Raw genomic sequence first — 18,305 nt, 5'->3', positions numbered from 1 at the left:
AGTTGTTCCATGATGGGAAAATCTTCATGGGCTTTGATTTCCCCTAGTTCTTACTTCTTCCCTACACGTGTTACCATGCTGATTTGTCTTTTCCTCATGCTGTAATTGGGCTGGTGCCACCATGTAATTTTTAACTGTGTGCAGTATCAACAGACTTCCATCTGTCTCTCCTCCAGAGCTTTCCAGCCTGCCGTTATAAATATCTGCCAAATCCTTCTCCAAAGAGAGGATCACCAGATTCCAACTGTTTGCAAAATAAGAGCTGCTGCCAGAAATCCTCTCCCACTGTCTGCAACCTGTGCAGAACCTGTCCCTGCTCGGGGTGGGATGGCACTGCTGGCACTGAGGAGCTCAGAATGGAATTCATTGTCACTCAGAAGTTGTGGTGGTCTCTTTGCTCAAGTATCTCATTATATGTGTTATTTTATTAGACAGTAACGTTCAATAACCATCAGATAACAAAATCAAAATTACTTGTATGTAAGGGTGGGGTTTTTTTCCCTTTTAAAATGCAATTCTGATTTAAAACATGCATTGGTGTGGATCAGTTTCAGTGCTGTTTTAAAAGGTGTTATACTTCACCTGGAAGGGTCTGGGAGTTCATTCCCCTTTCCCAGCCTGTCACTTAGGGGCTGAAGACTAGTTACCATGATCTAAAGATGGGGTAACAGATTGAACTTGCTGAGAGAAGTTTGAACTTCTACCTCTCTATATTTTTACATCAGAATAAATCATTAGAATTTGCAAAAACCAGACTTGATTAGATTATGCACAGTTAAAAAAAAAGGGCACTTATTAGCATGGATAAAATAAAATTATATATCAATGCATTTGGATAAAATAAACATTCTAGATTATGATGTGGGTAACCTTTGACACTTGAAGCCATTCTCATATGTCTGTTAATGGCATTGGTTCAGAGCTCTGTTAGCCTCATGTGGCTTTGTGAGTCCAGTTGTGTTTCTTGGGCTACAATCCACACACATGTTAGTTTTTGCTGCTGGTGTGGTAGCTTGCTCTGGCTGGGGAATTCACAAGGAGCCTCTTCAGGTACTGCTGCAGACATCAAATTAAAAATAAATGTCTGCTTGAGTGAAAACCTGTCTAGTTAATATTAGATCCAAGAAACCAGGTTTCTGTTATATCCGTGGAAGATTGCAGTAAGTCAGCACAAAGGATATTTCAAGGTTGTTTCAGGAGAGGGTTTCGTGTTTGGATCTGCTACATCTTAGTTCTGGAAAGCTCTGCAGAGGAATATGAGGAATGTAAAGCATCTTGGGGGGTTGGTAAATTCTCCTTCCAGTCTACTTTCTGAATAATGTGGTATTTTCAAGAGGCAGAGAAGTAGGTACTGTGTGTTGGACATGGGAATGGACCATGTGAAAACCTTTGTAGAGGGAAGCACCTTAAGCATTGAAGAAGCTTGGAAGTTTGTTTCATGATGTCTCATCAGGTTAAAAAAAACAACTGGTACTTCCATTGTCTAGATTGCACTGTGGATTTGGTGTCCATTTTTGAAGGTTTTAGGGCGATCAATTTCATTACTTCCTCAGGAGAGTGTGCAACCATTTAATAATACATTATGACAGCAGGAAAATATGTACAAACAAGCCTGAGCCTGCAGGACAGCTGTACCTACTCCCAAATGAAAAATATCCTCAGCGCTTGCCGGGGGTGGCACAGGGAGCAGTGAAAGGGAGCAGGGGCTGGGCTGGGCAGGGCTGTGCTTGCAAGGCTGAGATCCAGCCCCAGTTCAGTCTGATTTTCTGCAGCAAGGTTTTCTCATGAAGGAAGAGCCGTGGTTTCTTCTAAAGTGTCCAGGAGATGAAAAGCATATGACATTTATTAGCTAATTAATAATATTTTCTGCACCTTATCTGCTGTGCTTGATGTGTGTAAAGTTTCTGAGATGAGGATTTGTTGAAAAAATCAACCCTTTGAAAATCTGGAGAGGAGGGAAGGTTACATACAAATATGTAATTTTATGGCCAGCAGAAATAGGTTAATCTTTTTTCTTTATATTAATATTCAGGCTCATTCCTTCATTTTTTAAGGGAATATGCACGATGAGCTCTCAGTTCTCCTAACTCTTGTCTTGACTGCTTAGTGCATTGTGTGAGGTGCACACCCTATCCTCTTTGTGAGTGTTCTCCTTCCCCTCTTGCATTTCTTATGGAGACAAAGTAAAATACTATTTTTTTTATGCCAGGCTCGCTTTTAGCTTGTGTCCTTGTGAACTCTTTGTGGCCACAGCAGCTCCCTGGCAGAACTTCTGCCAAGTGCTGGCCACCTCCATGACCCTGCTGTGACAGTGGTCAGTGCCATTTTACCAGAGCACCACTGGGGTGTTTAAGGTCACTCTGACCTTGAGTTCTACTGAACACAAGATAAATACCTTGATGTTGTTCATCATTCAGGGCAAGATGGAGTACCTTGCCAAGATGTTAATATAATATAATAAAAATGAATGTCTGAGAAAGGATATGAGGCTTTCAAACCCTGCTGGGTGCACAGCAAAATCTTCCTACAGCCAAAACCCACAAAACGTATCTGGTTTTTGCAGCATTTTGGAGAGCCCCAGGTGGATTTGTGGGCAGACAGCAGCTCTGGTTGTCACAGTGGTGGATATACACAGCTTCAGGACCCCAACAACCCCAAAATTAGGATTTCAGTGGAGGTTTGAGCTCTGCACCAGCACAATCCCAAAGCCTCTCATGCATCAAGGTCCCTGTGTAGAAGCTGTATTTTAATTGCCAGCAGGCAGCACGAGTGACACATGAGCTGTCAGCTGGGCCACCTGTGGCAGCAGGAATGAGAAAGAGCTTTGTTTTCATCTTCTGGAGAGCTGTCCTCCCTTGCAGATGCTCTTCAGTCAGCATTGCTGGGCTTATCTCCCTCTGAGGACTTCAAAACAGGTAGAGGTGGGACCCCCATGTTGCACTGGTCAGCTGCTTGAGCTGTGCTCCATCCAAAAGGACTGGAAGTTGCTTAAAGTGAGATGGAGATTTGCTCCTCTCTTACACAGAGCTTTGTATTTTCCATCTACTGTGGTGTGGAAGCTTTAGCCTTCCTATTTCCAGCCTTCCTATCAGAATGACATTTTTTATTGGTTCTTAAACTGAAGAAACAACAAATTCTGCATCCTCTCTCAAGCACAGTCTTGTTAATGTTCTTTGAAACATGACGAGTGCTGTGGCCATCAAACTGCAATGATCCCGTTCCTTCTGAAATGAGAAAAACATGTCACTTTTGGCTCTAAGTAATACAAAGGGAGAGGCATATTCTAGATGGGAGCTGCATGGCTGCCAAAGATGAAAGAAAAATGTTATTACTTTTGGAAATTTCATAATTACAGTTAATGATATTTTAATGAAATGACATTGTCTTCACCGCTATCGCTAATGAAATGTTTGAGAGTGATAAAACAGATCTTGTTAAATAGAGCGAGAGTTTTGAGTGGAACAGCTTTGTGACAGCACACTGCCTGCACAAGTCTTGAATTCCTATTTTTTGTTAGAGTAGCTCAAAAAAGAAGATAAAATGAAGGCTGCATGGCAAATAATGCACAAATGAGGTATTTAAAGGTCTTCCATTAAGCAAACAATACTGAACTCCTGAGCAGCATGTTGATGACTGAGCACTGCTCCTTAGGAATGCTAACCCTTCATTAAAACACTTCCCTTGTTTTCCTTTGCAGGCAAACCAGAGAACAAGAAACCCCGCCTGACTTTTTTTACTTCTCAGACTATGAGAGACATAATGCAGAAATAGCAGCATTTCATCTCGACAGGCAAGTGGAACAGATTTACAGTAAAAGGGCAGATATTGTGATAAGTTGCTGCACTTGGCCATTCCTGTAACTGAATTACTTTTTTAAAAGGGGAAAGTGGAACAAAGGTGGGCAAATGCCATGAATAAATGAAATGGCAGATGATGAAAGAGTAAGTTAATAATTAGGAAATGTGACTTACTCTGGGAATGAGAAACCTGGCAAAAAGTAATTCCCAAAAAGAAAGCGAAGTTTTATTGAAGAGAAGCTGAGAAATTAATTTCCCTTGTGATCTTGCAGTACATATGGAGAGCACCCATCTCCCAGGGAATGTGTCACGTTAGTGATGGGAGCCTGGCTCACCCCAATTAACTGCAGGGCACAGAGATCCAAACGAGCCCTGGGAATGGTGTATTCAGAGAGGAGTCCTTGAGATGGAAGCGAGTTCTGGTTTCTCAGCAAAAAGCTGGGACTGTCCCACATCAGGAGCATATTTATGCCACGAGTTAGTGGGAAGGAGAGGGCAATGGTGGGCATCTCATGCTCCTGTTGTGGAAAATGTCCCCCTCCAGAGTTAGTGCAGGGGATGGTGGTTACCCCAAGACTGCAGCCCTCCATGTCTGCCCAGATGAGGGGTGGGAATTACTAATTAGTGATTAACAGTATGTCTGGAAACAATGGCATTTCACTGAAGTGTCTTTCACACTGTAAAAGGGCAAGAAACATAATTTTGAAAGTGCAAAGCTTTGGGGCCACAAATTATTTGGGGTTTGTGTAGAATTACTGCCCTCTGGAAAGATGACTGGGATATGGGAACGTGTTGGTGGGTGGCACAGGGTAGATATTCCAGTAAGAGCCAATCCTGATCAGATCCTTCAAGGATCTTCTCTGTTTTATTGTTGTTGACCTTGGTGTTGATCCCTTCTGCTTTATATTTTATGTTGCCGTTTTAAGCAGATGGTGCTGTAGAAAAAAACATCAGTGGAGTTCCTACGGGGGGTGTGTTAAATATCCACACACTAAGCAGGAAAAGCAGTTGCTACCCAATGAAGAAAATCTGAACAGCAGACAGTGGATATAAAAATCCTGCCTGTGGGGAGACTTTGTATGGGGTCTTTGCTCTTTTACTGCATCTAATAGCAGTGCTTCATAGGAGTTTTTATGTTCTATGAAGGTGGGGGAGTTCAGGGTAGGGAGAGGCTTCTCTCCCAGCCTTGGCCTGTGGGAAGATTTTTGGTCTCACGGAGATTGTTTAGGTTGGTATAAGGGTATTAAAACAGAAAGGAGCAGAAGGAAATAAATCAAACACATACTAAGGCTGTCAGAAAAAGAATTACATGGTGTTTACGGAGGAAAGAGGCTGAAATCCCATTCCCCAAGTCACTTAAAAACTGGTGAGCAAAATGCATGTCATAACAATCATGAAGTAGCACAAAGTGAAAATATAAATTTTTGCTGTCTCTGGTCTTTGGAATCGTATGTATCTTCATTTTTTTCATGGAACAATGCTCCATACTTTTCTTGTATTTCACTCCATACTACGTAGGCAATGCGGAGCTCATATTCAGGACATATTTTGTAATACATGCTATGAGGAATTATCCAGTTTAAAGTGATGGGCTTTATACTCCTTAAAGACCACAGATAAATGTGCCTTCAGAGTGTAATGAAGCTTCTTAAAACCTATAACTCTCATTACACTTTAATCCTTTCCATAACCCACGTCTCTTGTGCCTGTTGCAGGATCCTGGATTTCCGGCGCGTGCCCCCGGTCGCAGGCAGACTGGTTAACATGACGAGGGAAATACGAGATGTTACTCGTGACAAGAAGCTCTGGAGAACATTTTTCATCTCACCAGGTAGTCCTGGAAATAACTCTCTCTTCTCTCTATCCCACTGAACACATACTTAAGGAAACGATGTGTAGATTGCTTAATTGCTCAGATATTTCTAATAAAACTGTCTTCTAGACCTTTGAATAAAAATAAATGTGGAGACATAGCTTACAAAGAAGACTTTATTGTTTTGAGTTGAGTGCCTTTTCCGCTTGACAAATTATCTGCAGAGGGAGGCTTTTATGTTCACCAAAGCAGTGTATTCAAAAAATGTTTTATGTAGAACAATTTCTAATGCAATTTTTTCTGATGCTCTCAGTTTACCCAAACCCTTATTACCCAGCTCATTAGTTATTCAGGGTTTTTTTCCCACTGCAATGTGATCTGTCACTTCTGTTGATCAGATGCATTTAGTTCTGGGTTTGACTGGAGTACCAAACCTTATTTCTCAGAGTCATTCAGGTTTTATTACAACACAGTTTGGACAAAAAAAAAAATCAGGAAATAGATATGTAATATATCCTGCTTCCAGCTCAAATTCTCTGTTGGGCTAGAAGTGACCTGAATTGTTCCCAGTCCTCACTCTTGCTCTGAGGGCTGACCCAGAAGCTGATACCACTCACTCCTCAGTCTTTCACAACATTTTGTGGACCTAGTCAAGGATGGAGCTCCACAGGGTGGGAATTTTACAAGCACAGGATAAAACCCTGTCCTGCTCACCAGAATGTACAACTGGAATAGGGAAAAATGAGCAAAAGGTGGGAAAAAGTGGTAACATCTCTTATTTAACATCTGGGATGCTGAGATGGAGAAATGAAGGCTCTGAGTTAAGGCACCGAAAGTTTAAGTTTGTTCTTACATATAGAATTTATGGTTATAGGCTCAATTTAAATACCAGGTTATAGGGTCAATTTAAAGCACAGTGCCATGTTTCAGTAGTTTAATTCAAACTGTTTCAGCTGTGTGTGCAAGTGTGCTTTGCTGATCTGAGGCTGTGACTTGTATAAGAGGCAATCTGGAGCAGAAACCTCTGGAGATCTCTCCCTTGCTCTGTGTGTGATTGGCCAGAAGCTGTTTATCCCAGATCCCTAAAGTGGAGATCCAAAGACTTAATTACAGTTTCTCCCAATGTAACTGTAATTTATTGCTGTTAGCTAGAAACCAGAGCTGTCGTTGCAGAGCATTTGCTCTTAAAATGTTTATCACACTTTTCTGATCCCCAATAAAGTCATTATTACGGCTGTTATTTTTAGCTACATATTTATGTTCAGCTCTGCAGGACATAGTTGAGCAGACAGTTATTTATTCCAGGAACTTCACTTGTAAATTACATTACCTAATTGCAGAAGGTTTCATTTTACCCAGTATCATGAGCACTCCAATTTTACATGCACATTTATGGAGACAATACATGTTCACCAAACCTGGTGGACACAACATTTCTGCATTTGCCTTAATTGCTTTTCCTCCCTCTTTGTCTCTCTATACTCTTTTTTGGTTTTGGCTGGATTTTTTAGGTAAATACATGCAAAAATGGCAAAAAAAAAATCTTTTGACTGTGTACAAGGTGCTTTGGCTCACTTTAAACATAAGCCATTTTATTCCTATTTTGTCAAGTAAGATGTGGTTTAATAGGTTTGCTTGATTTTTAGTGTTCCTAGGTTATATTTCAAGACTTAGGGATGAAATTGAATTACAAAACTGTTCTCAAGTACTGAGCAGCTTACATCAGCCAGAGCAGGGCAATACAGAGTTAAGGCTGCTAATTCAGATGAAGATCTTTATCTTGCCATTATGAAGTTCCAGACATGCAAGCATAATCCTTTATTCAAATTTATTTAGAGGTCTCAGATAAATTCAATTAAAATATTTGATTAACTATGAATCAGGCTTTTCTGGAGAATAAAATGCTCAAGCAATTAATTTTTCTTTCCATTTTACATTTCCTGAATCAATATACTTTGGTTAAATTACGTTGGTTACTTGTCAGACTTCTTCCCTACAAGTCCCCAGCTTAATTAGTCAGATTCTCATTAACATATGCCCAACCTCTGTCTTGTATTTCATACTGACCTTAAAAGGCAGGCATTAATTAATGCTTAATGAAAAAATAACAAAGATCCTAAATTAAGCTTTTAGAAACAACTTCCACGAGGCCAGCAGGCAGCTCAGGCAGCAGATTGAGGGCAGGGAAGGAAGAGAAGAGGGAAGTGCTGGGGTGAGACTCGTGGTCTGGGGGGTGAGGATGAAGAGGGAATAGGGAGCCTGAGGAAGGCTCAGGGGCTGACTTGCCCCTCTGGCAGATGAAGGGCAGCTGAGGCTGTTGGTTTGGAGGGAGAGCTGCCTCCAAAGGTGAGAAATGGAGGTGTGACCTCTGGGTACATGCACAAACCGGGCTGTGCACCAACACAAGCCTGTAGAGGACCCTCTGGGACTCCCTTTCAGGTGGCTCTGTCACTGCATCTCCATCCCCAGTGACAATTAATGGTCATGATGACACTTGGTGCCTGCTGGCAGAATATCCCTCTCCATGCACACATACACAGCTCTTAAAATGGAATGAGCACTAAGTGAAATTGATTTTATAGGAAGATGTTCCCCTCAGGCTGGGAGCCCGTGGTTTGCACCCTCAGAGGGTGATTATTGATAATATTCATCAATCACAGCACTGTGGAATACCCTGAGTTGGAGGGGGCTCATCAGGCTCAGTGAGTTCAGCTCCTGGCCCTGCACAGGGCACCCCAAGGATCCCCCCAGGAGCATTGTGTTATCTCCCAGACCAGTGTGGGGATGTGTTGGGAGAAACCTCACTGCATTTCCACTCCTGGGCCACCTCCCTTGTCCCATCAGGTGTGGAAATCACAGCCAGGGAGCCACTTCAGAGCACAGTACCCAGCAGTGTCCCTGCTCCCATGGAAAAGTGACAATGGCTGTGAGCAGGCAGGTCAGTGGATGCATTAGGCTGTGCTCAGAGAGAAAGCAGATTGCAGAAAAGTGCACTTTCAGGCAGTTTGGACTTAAACATGAGAAATGGAATTAGGTCAGTAATTATTTAAATTAATTTTATGTCCTTTGCATCAAGGCAGACTGTAGTAGCCCTGCTACTTTTATAAATGAATGGTAATTTGCTAGGAAAAAAGAGACATATTAATGATGTCAGCCTTCATTTTGGAAGTAATTGAGGCAGCAGCTTAAAGAAATCAATGTTACACAGCTAGTAAGCACTATGTTTTTGTTCATATTAACCAGTTCCAAGGGATTATGGATTTTTTTTCCCTCTCAGCATACAATAGCAGTTCTGAATTACCTATTATTTTGAGCAGGTAAATGAAAGATCTTTTTATGCATTGCTGTAGTAAATATTCAGGATTCTTTCCAGTACTCCAGTTGCACATGCTTGCTAAATGTCCTCTATTAACAGTCATGCAAAGCTGAATAAAAGAATTGCTCTGCCGAGCAATTTGCTTTAAGGTATCCCCCCTTGTTCCTTTTCTTCCTGAGAAGAATTATTGTTCAGCTATCAGGAGGATGCACAGAGAATTTGCAGATGAGTACACAGACACTCTGGTTCTTAATTGTTGTAATTAGTTGCAGTTTCGATCACCAGGCCATGATTTTTGCCTGCATTTCATTACCAATCACATCCATTCCTCCTCAGATAATGAAAATCAGACACCGCAACTTAGGATTCTCTTGTCTTTCTGGTGCTTTGGGAAACAATTTTGGTTTGTAGTGAATAAGTGTTTTGCATGTTGGCAGTGCTCAGCATTTGGACATTCCAGCATGTATCAGCATCCCTCCCTGTCTGGTTTGCCAGCACTGCTGTTGTTACCATTCCAGCCCACCCTGCAGGAGCACAAATTCCTGGCTGTTGCTCCTTTTGCAGGTGTACTTATGCAAGAAACACCTTTATCTGGTGAGAGGAACATATGGTTTGGGCAATTTTAGTGAGAGGAGAAGGACTGTGCCCCAGCAGGGAGCTCATCTCCCCTTTCTCTCTTATTTTTGCTTCGGAAAGCCAAACCCTGCTCTCAGCATGGGATTGCCATGAAGCGCTGGGCTTGTGGCTCTAGCTGGAATTTCACCCTCAGCCTGCTGTGCAGAATGTGGGTCACCTACTTAGGTTTCAAAGAGCCTTGCTACAGCACCTTGAAGTCTTAAATGAGATCTGTGGTTTTCTATATTTGGTGCCTCTTTTTTTCCCCTTACATTTTTAAGAAACCTTAAAAATGAATGTTTCCCCTGATAATTCAGGCTGCTTCATCTTACTGCTGGTATGTAAGGATTAGGACAGACATAATAAGATGTCTGTTCTGTATCAATCAAGGCAGTTAATTTCTTTAGCAGTAGCTTGAGATCCAGCATCCTTTCACCTCCACTATCTCCAGAAATTGAACAGGAGCTGCGGGGAGTAGGTACCACAGGTCTTAGCCCATGGGGGGAACAACTTAGCTGGCAGAAAAAGATTTGCCATTGAATGTAACTTGTCAGTGAGAAATACACTTGTGGTTTTACTGCAAGTTCACTGTCTTAGTGGCAGGACACATCTTGCCATTGCTCAGGGCACTGGATGCTGAGCAGGCGGTGGGGCTCCGTGGAGGATCAATAGCTGGAAGATGCTGGCAGGGATGAGTGGGATGAGTGGCAGGCAGCACATGTGCTCACTGCACAGCCCTGCAGCAGCAAACAGCAGCACTGCCAGAGCCCCCAGCTCTCCTCAAGTTTTACCTGGGTACCAGTGTGTGATTACTGTCAAGTGATTAGCCCCAGTTGCTTTCGTTGACAATACAGAGCAGGGTTTCATTGTTCCCCAAGCTGAATACAGAAGCAAACTATTAAACAGAGTGTTTTTCTTCCCACTGAGCAAAATGCTGTGTTTAATACAACTCCTTTTTCTTGAAAGGTCAGATTTACATAGTGAGCAGCAGAGGCTGTGATGGTGTGGGGGGCGTTTGCTGGGCCTTTTGCTCTTTACAAAACTGATCCTGCAGGAGATAAATGAGCACTGGCTTCCTGCTGCCAGGTGGAAGGCAGGTCATGGAAACCCTGGAAGATAAGTTATCTCAGGCAGTCAAGATAAATCTGCATGGTTCCCTCCCTCCACCGATGAGGGGGTGATGCTGACACAGCTGAATTGAAGCTGAAGTCCCACTGCAGCTTCAAATCAGCAGAAACAATTTTTAAGAGAGGATATTCCACTTGGTAAAACATTTAAATTGCAAACTCGGAAGTACAGATATATTGAGTGATCCCTTCCTTCCTTTTGTAATTTCTGTTCTTCCTTTTCTCTTCCCTGAAGTACTTTTCTTTTCCTTGAGTAATTGTCAACAAGGTTTTTGGCCACAGAGTAAATATTTGTGGACTTAGCCAGGATATATTTAACTGCTATGATCTAGCCTTGTAAATATAAACATACAGTTTGGGTAAGTTGTTCCTGATGGATGGGTGGCCCTCGTGAGTCAGCCACAGCAGGGTGATGCAAAAAGACCGTCTTAGAGTGAAGTAACCACAACTTCGTGGACAAGTCAGGTGGCCATCAACTGAGAAAGCTGGGACATCAGTGAGAAGCTGGGACAGATTGTCAAGTACCAAAACATCAGCCTTGTAGTGTGGTTATTTGGTACAATTCCATGGTTTAACAGCCAGCCTAGATAATGCAGCTGATTAATCAAAAGCATCACGAGACCTTTTTGCTGTTCCATGTTCCCCTACTTCTCCTTCCTCAAACACAGCTCCTTGCTGTGTTCCTCCCTCCCTCCTGTCATCCTCAGAGTTGTCCCCTGTCCTCCTGACTCACCATCTCCCACTGGCAGTGCCCCATCTCCCCTGGGCACTCTGCTGGATGGGGTTTGGGCTGGGGATGTCACAGTGACGTGCAGGGCCGTGTGCTGCAGGGCATCACTGCCATGCAAACCCACACTTACCTTCCTGTGGCAGCCAGAAAATCACCTCCTGCTGCTGCCAACCCTTCCTGCCTCATTTACACTGAGCCTGCCCAGAGGGAGAGGAGCTCAGAAACAATATTTGAATTTAGAGGCCTTGTGGGGAATTAGGGAGCAATGTGACTTCTCAGCTTCATGCATTACCATGAGGAAAAGGCACAGTCTTCCTCTAATGACATTTTATGTGCATAAAGCAATGTCACAAGAGTTGTAGCACACTGGCAAGAGCAGCAGTGTGCTCCTATTCCTGTTCACAGTCTGCTGTTGGTGGGCTTTGGGGATGAGCTGCTCTCTCTCACCTTCAATGAATTCCTGTGGGCAGGATGTTCTTGTAAAGGCGTGGGTGTTCCTGTTGGTACAGAAATATGTGGTGGCAGTTTTGGGGAGGTTTTAAGGTAACACAGGGTCCAAAACCTGCTGCAGATTCTTTTTCTGTGGTTGTTGGAGTAATGTGAGGTGTGGAGGAAGGAATTAGTGTTTGAGATGTGTGCTGACAGCGTTACATCCGCGCTATTTCCACCTTCCATGCACACCCCCACAGGATTCTGGATGGTAAATAATTCTCCTTGCAAAAGCTGCCAGTTCTTCTCATACCAGCAAGGAAATGAATGAAAAGTTCTCCAGTCTTAAAGAAACAAGCCAAGATTTTGAGAAGTGACTTAATTTTGGGCACATGCCACTTGTTCAGCTCTGGGATTTGGGGTTCCAGCCTGGGGTAGCAAATAGTTCCCAAGGAATGTATCAGTCTGGGAAAATGAAAGGAGAAAGGACAGGATTTAAAAAAAAATGTTTGGGGAATATAAATAGACTGGAAATAGTCACAAAGAGCTTTGCACAGGGCGTGATCCCAGCCACTGAAATACTGTCTTTCTAGTGGTTTCAGTGGAGAAAACTCTGTGTGGTAACAGGAGTTTGGATTTATTTCTGCTCCTACATACATCAGTGCTTTTATGAATTCTCAATACTAATTTAAGGGTAGGCTTTAAAGCTCTTTTCCTTTCTTTGCCAGCCAACAACATCTGCTTCTATGGGGAATGCTCCTACTACTGCTCAACAGAGCACGCCCTGTGTGGGAAACCAGATCAGATTGAAGGGTCCCTGGCTGCTTTCCTGCCTGATTTGTCACTAGCAAAAAGGAAAACCTGGAGAAACCCCTGGAGGCGTTCCTACCACAAGCGCAAGAAAGCAGAGTGAGTAGTGGTGAGCAGAGCTGCACGGGGTGACAGGGAAACAACCCAGTCCCTGGCCCCAGGAGAGCAGCTGAGAGGGTTCTCCCAGCCCCTGGGAAGGGACAGGACACTGCATGTGCCAGGAGCTCCAGTTTTTGGTCTGAACCCAAAAGGACCTTCAGGGACACAATTCCCTCATGGGACAGGTACCTCCAGTGGCACTGGCAGGGTGCAATGGGACCTGTCCAATCCTGTCAGAGGGAGAAAGATGCACTGCTCTCAGCAGCCCTAAGCAAGTCTCAGCTGTTTGCACCACATGACTGATGGTGCAGCTAGTCTCCTAAATCCTGAAGCAGACAGTTTTCAGTCTTGTGATTTTCTTTTTTCATCAGTGACAACCTTCCTTGCTTGCCTGCATTGCTGGAATTTGCTGCCTCTAGCTGACCCTGCCCTCAATCAAACATGATAAAAGTAGATCTTTGCAAAATAACTTTTTTTTTGTCATTTTCAGTAAGCTTTGTATGTCACATAAAATATCAAAATATTGCCTTTTCCAGATGGGAAGTTGATCCAGATTATTGTGAAGAGGTTAAACAAACACCCCCATATGACAGTGGGACCAGAATTCTGGATATAATGGATATGACAGTTTTTGATTTCCTAATGGGTATGTTTCATCTCTTTCAAAAACTAAATGCAACATTTAATTAGAATAAGAACCATTTCTTTCTGCACTGCTCTGCATAGCTCAGCAGTTTGCTAAAGCGTGGCTGAAGCTGCATTTACTGTATGTGCTTTTCTAGATGATTATGAGAAAATGCAGATTTACATGGTTATGTATTCCCATCAGTGCAGATTAAAGGAACAAAGATGTTCAGAAATGCAGAGTGGTGATGAATGCAGGTCAGGCCAGTCTCCTTCACAGCAGTGAAGGGCTTCACAGTTTGCTTTAGTGAGTGCTTTACCCCTGTGATATATGGCTCCTGGATGCACATGCAAGGACTGCTCATTACTGGTGCTTTGTTTTCATCCTGTGGGAGTGTTCTCTGCTGCTTCTCTATGAAATGTCAGAGCTGGGGGGGAAGAGGCATTGCTTTGTCACAAAGGCAGCTGTGGATTGTATCAGGAATTTTTCTGTTTATGTAACCTGATCTCAATAAAATAATTATTTACAGCCAGGTACTAGTGGTACCATTCCAAGCCTAATTCGCATTGTCATATGAAACCTTCCCTGCTGCAGCAAATACACCTCTAAGTTGCCAACTTACATCCTTGATCTTTGGGCACATGCCAGCAGGGACACATCCTGTGCCATTGCCCCCACTGAGATTCCTGCAATAGGCTGCAGCAGGAGAGGCCAGGTGACAGCTCAGGAGCCATATGTGGCATCTATAAGTAGCTCAAGGCCCCTGCTGGGGAGACAAAATTCATGGCTTGGCAGCAGTGCTTTGCACATTGGCCTTAAAAAGCAGCTCACACAGGGAGAGCTGTGCAGCTGTGCAGATCAGCACCATCCTGATCCATAGCTCACAGACATGATGCTGTTCTGGCTTCCCAGGCACTCAGCAGCTGGGGCAAACCTCTTACCAGAGGAAAACCAGGATGTTTGGTTGGGCTTCAGGAAGTTGAATGAAGTATTAACAGAGTGATCTGGATTAACACCCCTGCTCAAAGCAGGCATTTTCTCCTCCCTGAGCAAAACCTTGCACATGTCACATGGACCAGGTCTGCTTCACACACCCTGCTGGGCCCAGGCTGTTCCCTTGCCAGCAGGGAACACAGCTACCCTACAGGTGACCACGCTCCCCAGGCAGCTGAGGTGCTGTTGTGCTGGAGAGGGGTTTCCTTGGTGTACCCCAGGAGGGTTGCAGGAGAAGGGGAAGGTTGGTTTTGTCTCCTGATGGGCCTTTTAGAGCTTAAGTATAAAAGCCACAGAGAGCTTGAAAAGCTGCCAGAGATTTAACAACCCTTCCAGTATCACACTCTTTGGGGTGTCTACAGTAGGAGCAAATGAGCTCCGCAGGTTTGCTGCTTTCTCTGCTCTGTTTCTGTGGAGCACTGGGCTTTTGCATTGCCCTGGCCTACGGGCTTAAGCCAGAGTGAAAATGGTCTTTTTTCTTCTCTTTGTCCCATAGGTAACATGGATCGACATCACTACGAAACCTTTGAGAAGTTTGGAAATGAAACTTTTATTATCCACTTAGATAATGGAAGAGGGTAAATACCTTTAATAATCCTTCTGGGCTCAAAGAAAAAAAAATAGTCAGTCTTTGCCTTTGTTACATTCTTGCTCTTATCTTTAAATAGGTTTGGAAAATATTCCCATGATGAACTTTCCATTTTGGTGCCTTTAAACCAGTGCTGCAGGTATGTTTTCCCTCTGGAGGTGTTTCCTGGTTTGTACCATTGTTTCTACTAACAACACTTGAAAACGTTCAAGTGAATCTTTCATTGCCCACTGTGGAGAGGAGGAGATGGAATGATCCTGCCCAGTTAGCCCTGAGCATTGCCACTGCCACATTAAATGCTCTGTGGGACCAGGACACTGTAGGAGCATGGCTGTGAGCTTTAAGAGAAGCTTTAGGACAAGCTACAGATCCCATGGAAGTCAAGTGACAAAATCCCAGCTTGTTCACATGATTCTCAACAGCTTTCCTTGGTGGCCATGGCCAGGGTTTTCAGAGGGTGACATTTATTTAGAGTTTCATCTTTGCAGGGTGAGCTCTGTGTCTGTGGGGACTCTGGGCAGCCCTGCAGGGTGAATCTGAGGAGCCTCTGCTGCTGTCACACATGTGTCACACGTGTCATTGCCACAAGGGACATGGTCCTATGAATGTTGCACCAGCTCCCCTTGGTGCCTTTCCAAGTGAGGGATGTGAGGCTGCCTGCACTGTCCCCTGGATCTGTGCTCCAAAACCTCCGCACCCATAAGGGCCCCGAAAGATCAGTGGCCAGGTCACAATGCCAGCTGCTCGCCAGGACTGTGACAGTGCCTGCTTCTCCTCATTCCAGATCACAGAATAAGGCTCTTACACTATTATTGTAATTCTGACCATAAGCCTTTTAGCACTGTCGAGATCAACAGTGACGGAAATAACTGATTTGCTTTTTTTTTCTCCTTTTCTTCTTAGAATCAGGAAGTCTACCTATCTGCGATTACAGCTGCTAGCCAAGGAGGAGTACAAACTCAGTCTCCTGATGAAAGAATCTTTGCTAAAAGACAAAATAGCTCCAATCCTCTACCAGCCTCACTTGGAGGCGATGGACAGGCGGCTGCGGATTGTGCTCAAGGCTGTCAGTGACTGCATAGAGAAGGATGGGTATGACAACGTGGTTGAAAATGACTTTAACACGGATGTGAACACTGTTACAACTGAGAGGTAGTGAAATGGCAAGACTACGTTTTTACCAGCTGAGTCAAGAAGATTCAAAGAAGGAAAAGAAACAAAACAACAAAAAAATTAAGTCTTGCAAAAGACTGTGTATGCTACTTTGTGAATTCAGTGAATTCAGAAATGAGATATAATTGTTCCCAAAGTAGGTAAAGTGTAGACTCTGCAAAGGATTAGTTCATTAAGAAAAATAAGTCTAATGTGATGCTTTTCATTAGTTCCTGAAGAGAGATTATGAAAAGATTCAGAAAATACTCAATCATGGACAGACAGCAGTCTGATAGCAAAACACCTCCTGTCCTTTTTGTATAGAAAGGAGGCCTTTACTTAATATTTTGTATTTATATATGGCATATCTATGAAACCCCAGACCTACCTTCCAAATTTAACTAAGAGGGACAGCATAGTTTTGTGACTCACACTTTATTTGTGGTGACAGTCCACTTAGTATTTTGTGTTAACCCTTTAAGTGCTCTAATCCACTGTATCTTATTTAAATTGAATGCTTATTTTCCCCCCAGCTAATCAGCATTTAAAGGGTTAAGGCATTATGAACTTTTAAGGGCAAAAAATAATAATAATAATGATGATAATAATGATAATAAATACAGGGGTTACCAGAAGGGAATTTCACTAATTGTGCTTTGACAGGAATACTTGAATGTTGGTTTTACAAAGTGATGTAAAATGACAAGTTGTACTATTTGTCCATAAGGAGGTGGCAGCTCTTATCTTTCTAGACTATCATAGCTGAGCTGCTACTTTTCGATTTTGCTTTTGATAGTTTTGTGTAAATATATACATATATGGGTAAAAAGCTGCTTTCAGCAGCTCTAGGCTTACTTTTGCAGCATTTTTGTGGAATTGTTTGCAACGTGGTAAAAGTGCAATAAAGATATGCAAAATGTGTAGCCATCTTGTCCAAATGGATTCATTCATCTTGTTCAGAGCAAAGCTCTGTGCACCAGCCAAGTGTCCCAGAAGTGGTTGTTTAAATTGTCATCCCCTTTTGTAGCAGCAGCAAATGGAGCTGGAGCAGGGAATTGGTGATTAATTGGTGATTAATGCACACTGCAATGCCAGTAAGGGCTGGGGTGTTGAAAAGGGTTAATCTTTCCTATGAAAGCATTGTTTTGACTGTCATTTCAGCATCCCTTCTCTTGCAATTATGGCTGTAGAAACGAGCTGTGGAGAAACACCTCATTGACACAGAGCCTTGACGCATTGCCCAGAGGATTTAGAAACACCAGTGCCTCTGACTTGGGCTGCAAAAACCTTTGTACAATCTAGAAAATCCCAACCTAAATTAGCTGGAAACATGGTATTCTTATCCAAATAGCTTTGAATCATGCTCAGCTGCATTCATTTAAGATTTGTGGAGACTCTCAGCTCAAAAGCAAGCTATAAATTGAACACGTGGCTGTATTTGACTTGTGAAAACATGGTGTGGTACAGCAGGAATCCCTCATCACTCCTCTGGGTGAGGAGAGAATTTATTGTGACAGTGTTCATCACAACTTTAATTCAAAGCTGCCATTTATTTCATTTGATGTCTTTTTTCCCAGGGATTCATAACCATATACTTTAAAAGCCAGGTAGACTAAAATGTAGGCATTTCAGCATATTAAAATTATGAATGAGAGAAAAAGCTGCTATATGGGCTCATTCACTTCTTAGGTTGATCTATTATTACTAGAAAACACCTGTCTTTTATATTTTATTGCCCATTTCGAATTCCCATGGTTCTCACATACATGGCATACAAAGACAACAGAATATCTCAAATTGTAGAGCTGTGCATGAACTTGGAAAATTTCTGGTTTATCCCATGGCTTTTTTTCACTTTTGAAGACACACCTATGATGACAAGGATTCCTATGCAACACAGCACTGGAACTGCAGTGTTCTCTCCCCATTAGCCAAAAAACAAACCCCAAAAGCAAAACATGGGAATATAAAAAGATGAAATGGTTGGTGTTATCCTTGGTCTACCTTCAATGCCTGGCTGTGGTTTTCCTGCAGGTGCAGCTTTTTCTCACCATGAAATTGTGCCAGGACTGCAGAGGAGCTATAGAATCACCTTCCCAGGGCAGCTCAGCTCTCTACTTCTGGGCTCAGCTCAGCAAACCTGGTTTGCTTTTGGAAAGCAGCACTTGGCAGCTTCTTTGTTCAAAGAGGATCAGATCAGTGAAGGTCAT

General features: G+C 43.0%; 1 protein-coding gene across 1 annotated transcript in view; it reads left to right on the top strand.

The window, feature by feature from the left end:
• FAM20C (FAM20C golgi associated secretory pathway kinase) overlaps positions 1 to 17,018 on the top strand; it is a gene marked incomplete at its 5' end in the record, with an annotated part of 55,820 nt that extends 38,802 nt beyond the window's left edge. Inside the window, 7 exons of the mRNA XM_039731859.1 lie at positions 3,698 to 3,790; positions 5,513 to 5,628; positions 12,556 to 12,736; positions 13,273 to 13,382; positions 14,851 to 14,932; positions 15,023 to 15,082; positions 15,847 to 17,018. Coding sequence (XP_039587793.1) covers positions 3,698 to 3,790; positions 5,513 to 5,628; positions 12,556 to 12,736; positions 13,273 to 13,382; positions 14,851 to 14,932; positions 15,023 to 15,082; positions 15,847 to 16,099 — 895 coding nt within the window. The remainder of the gene's footprint in view (positions 1 to 3,697; positions 3,791 to 5,512; positions 5,629 to 12,555; positions 12,737 to 13,272; positions 13,383 to 14,850; positions 14,933 to 15,022; positions 15,083 to 15,846) is intronic.
• Positions 17,019 to 18,305: the final 1,287 nt, after the last annotated feature.

Source organism: Passer montanus, unplaced genomic scaffold (genome assembly GCF_014805655.1).
Source record: "Passer montanus isolate IOZ18808 unplaced genomic scaffold, ASM1480565v1 scaffold8, whole genome shotgun sequence".
Classification (NCBI taxonomy): Eukaryota; Metazoa; Chordata; class Aves; order Passeriformes; family Passeridae; genus Passer; species Passer montanus.
Note: the sequence above shows the minus strand (reverse complement) of the source record. Positions and strands in the feature narration are given on the sequence as shown.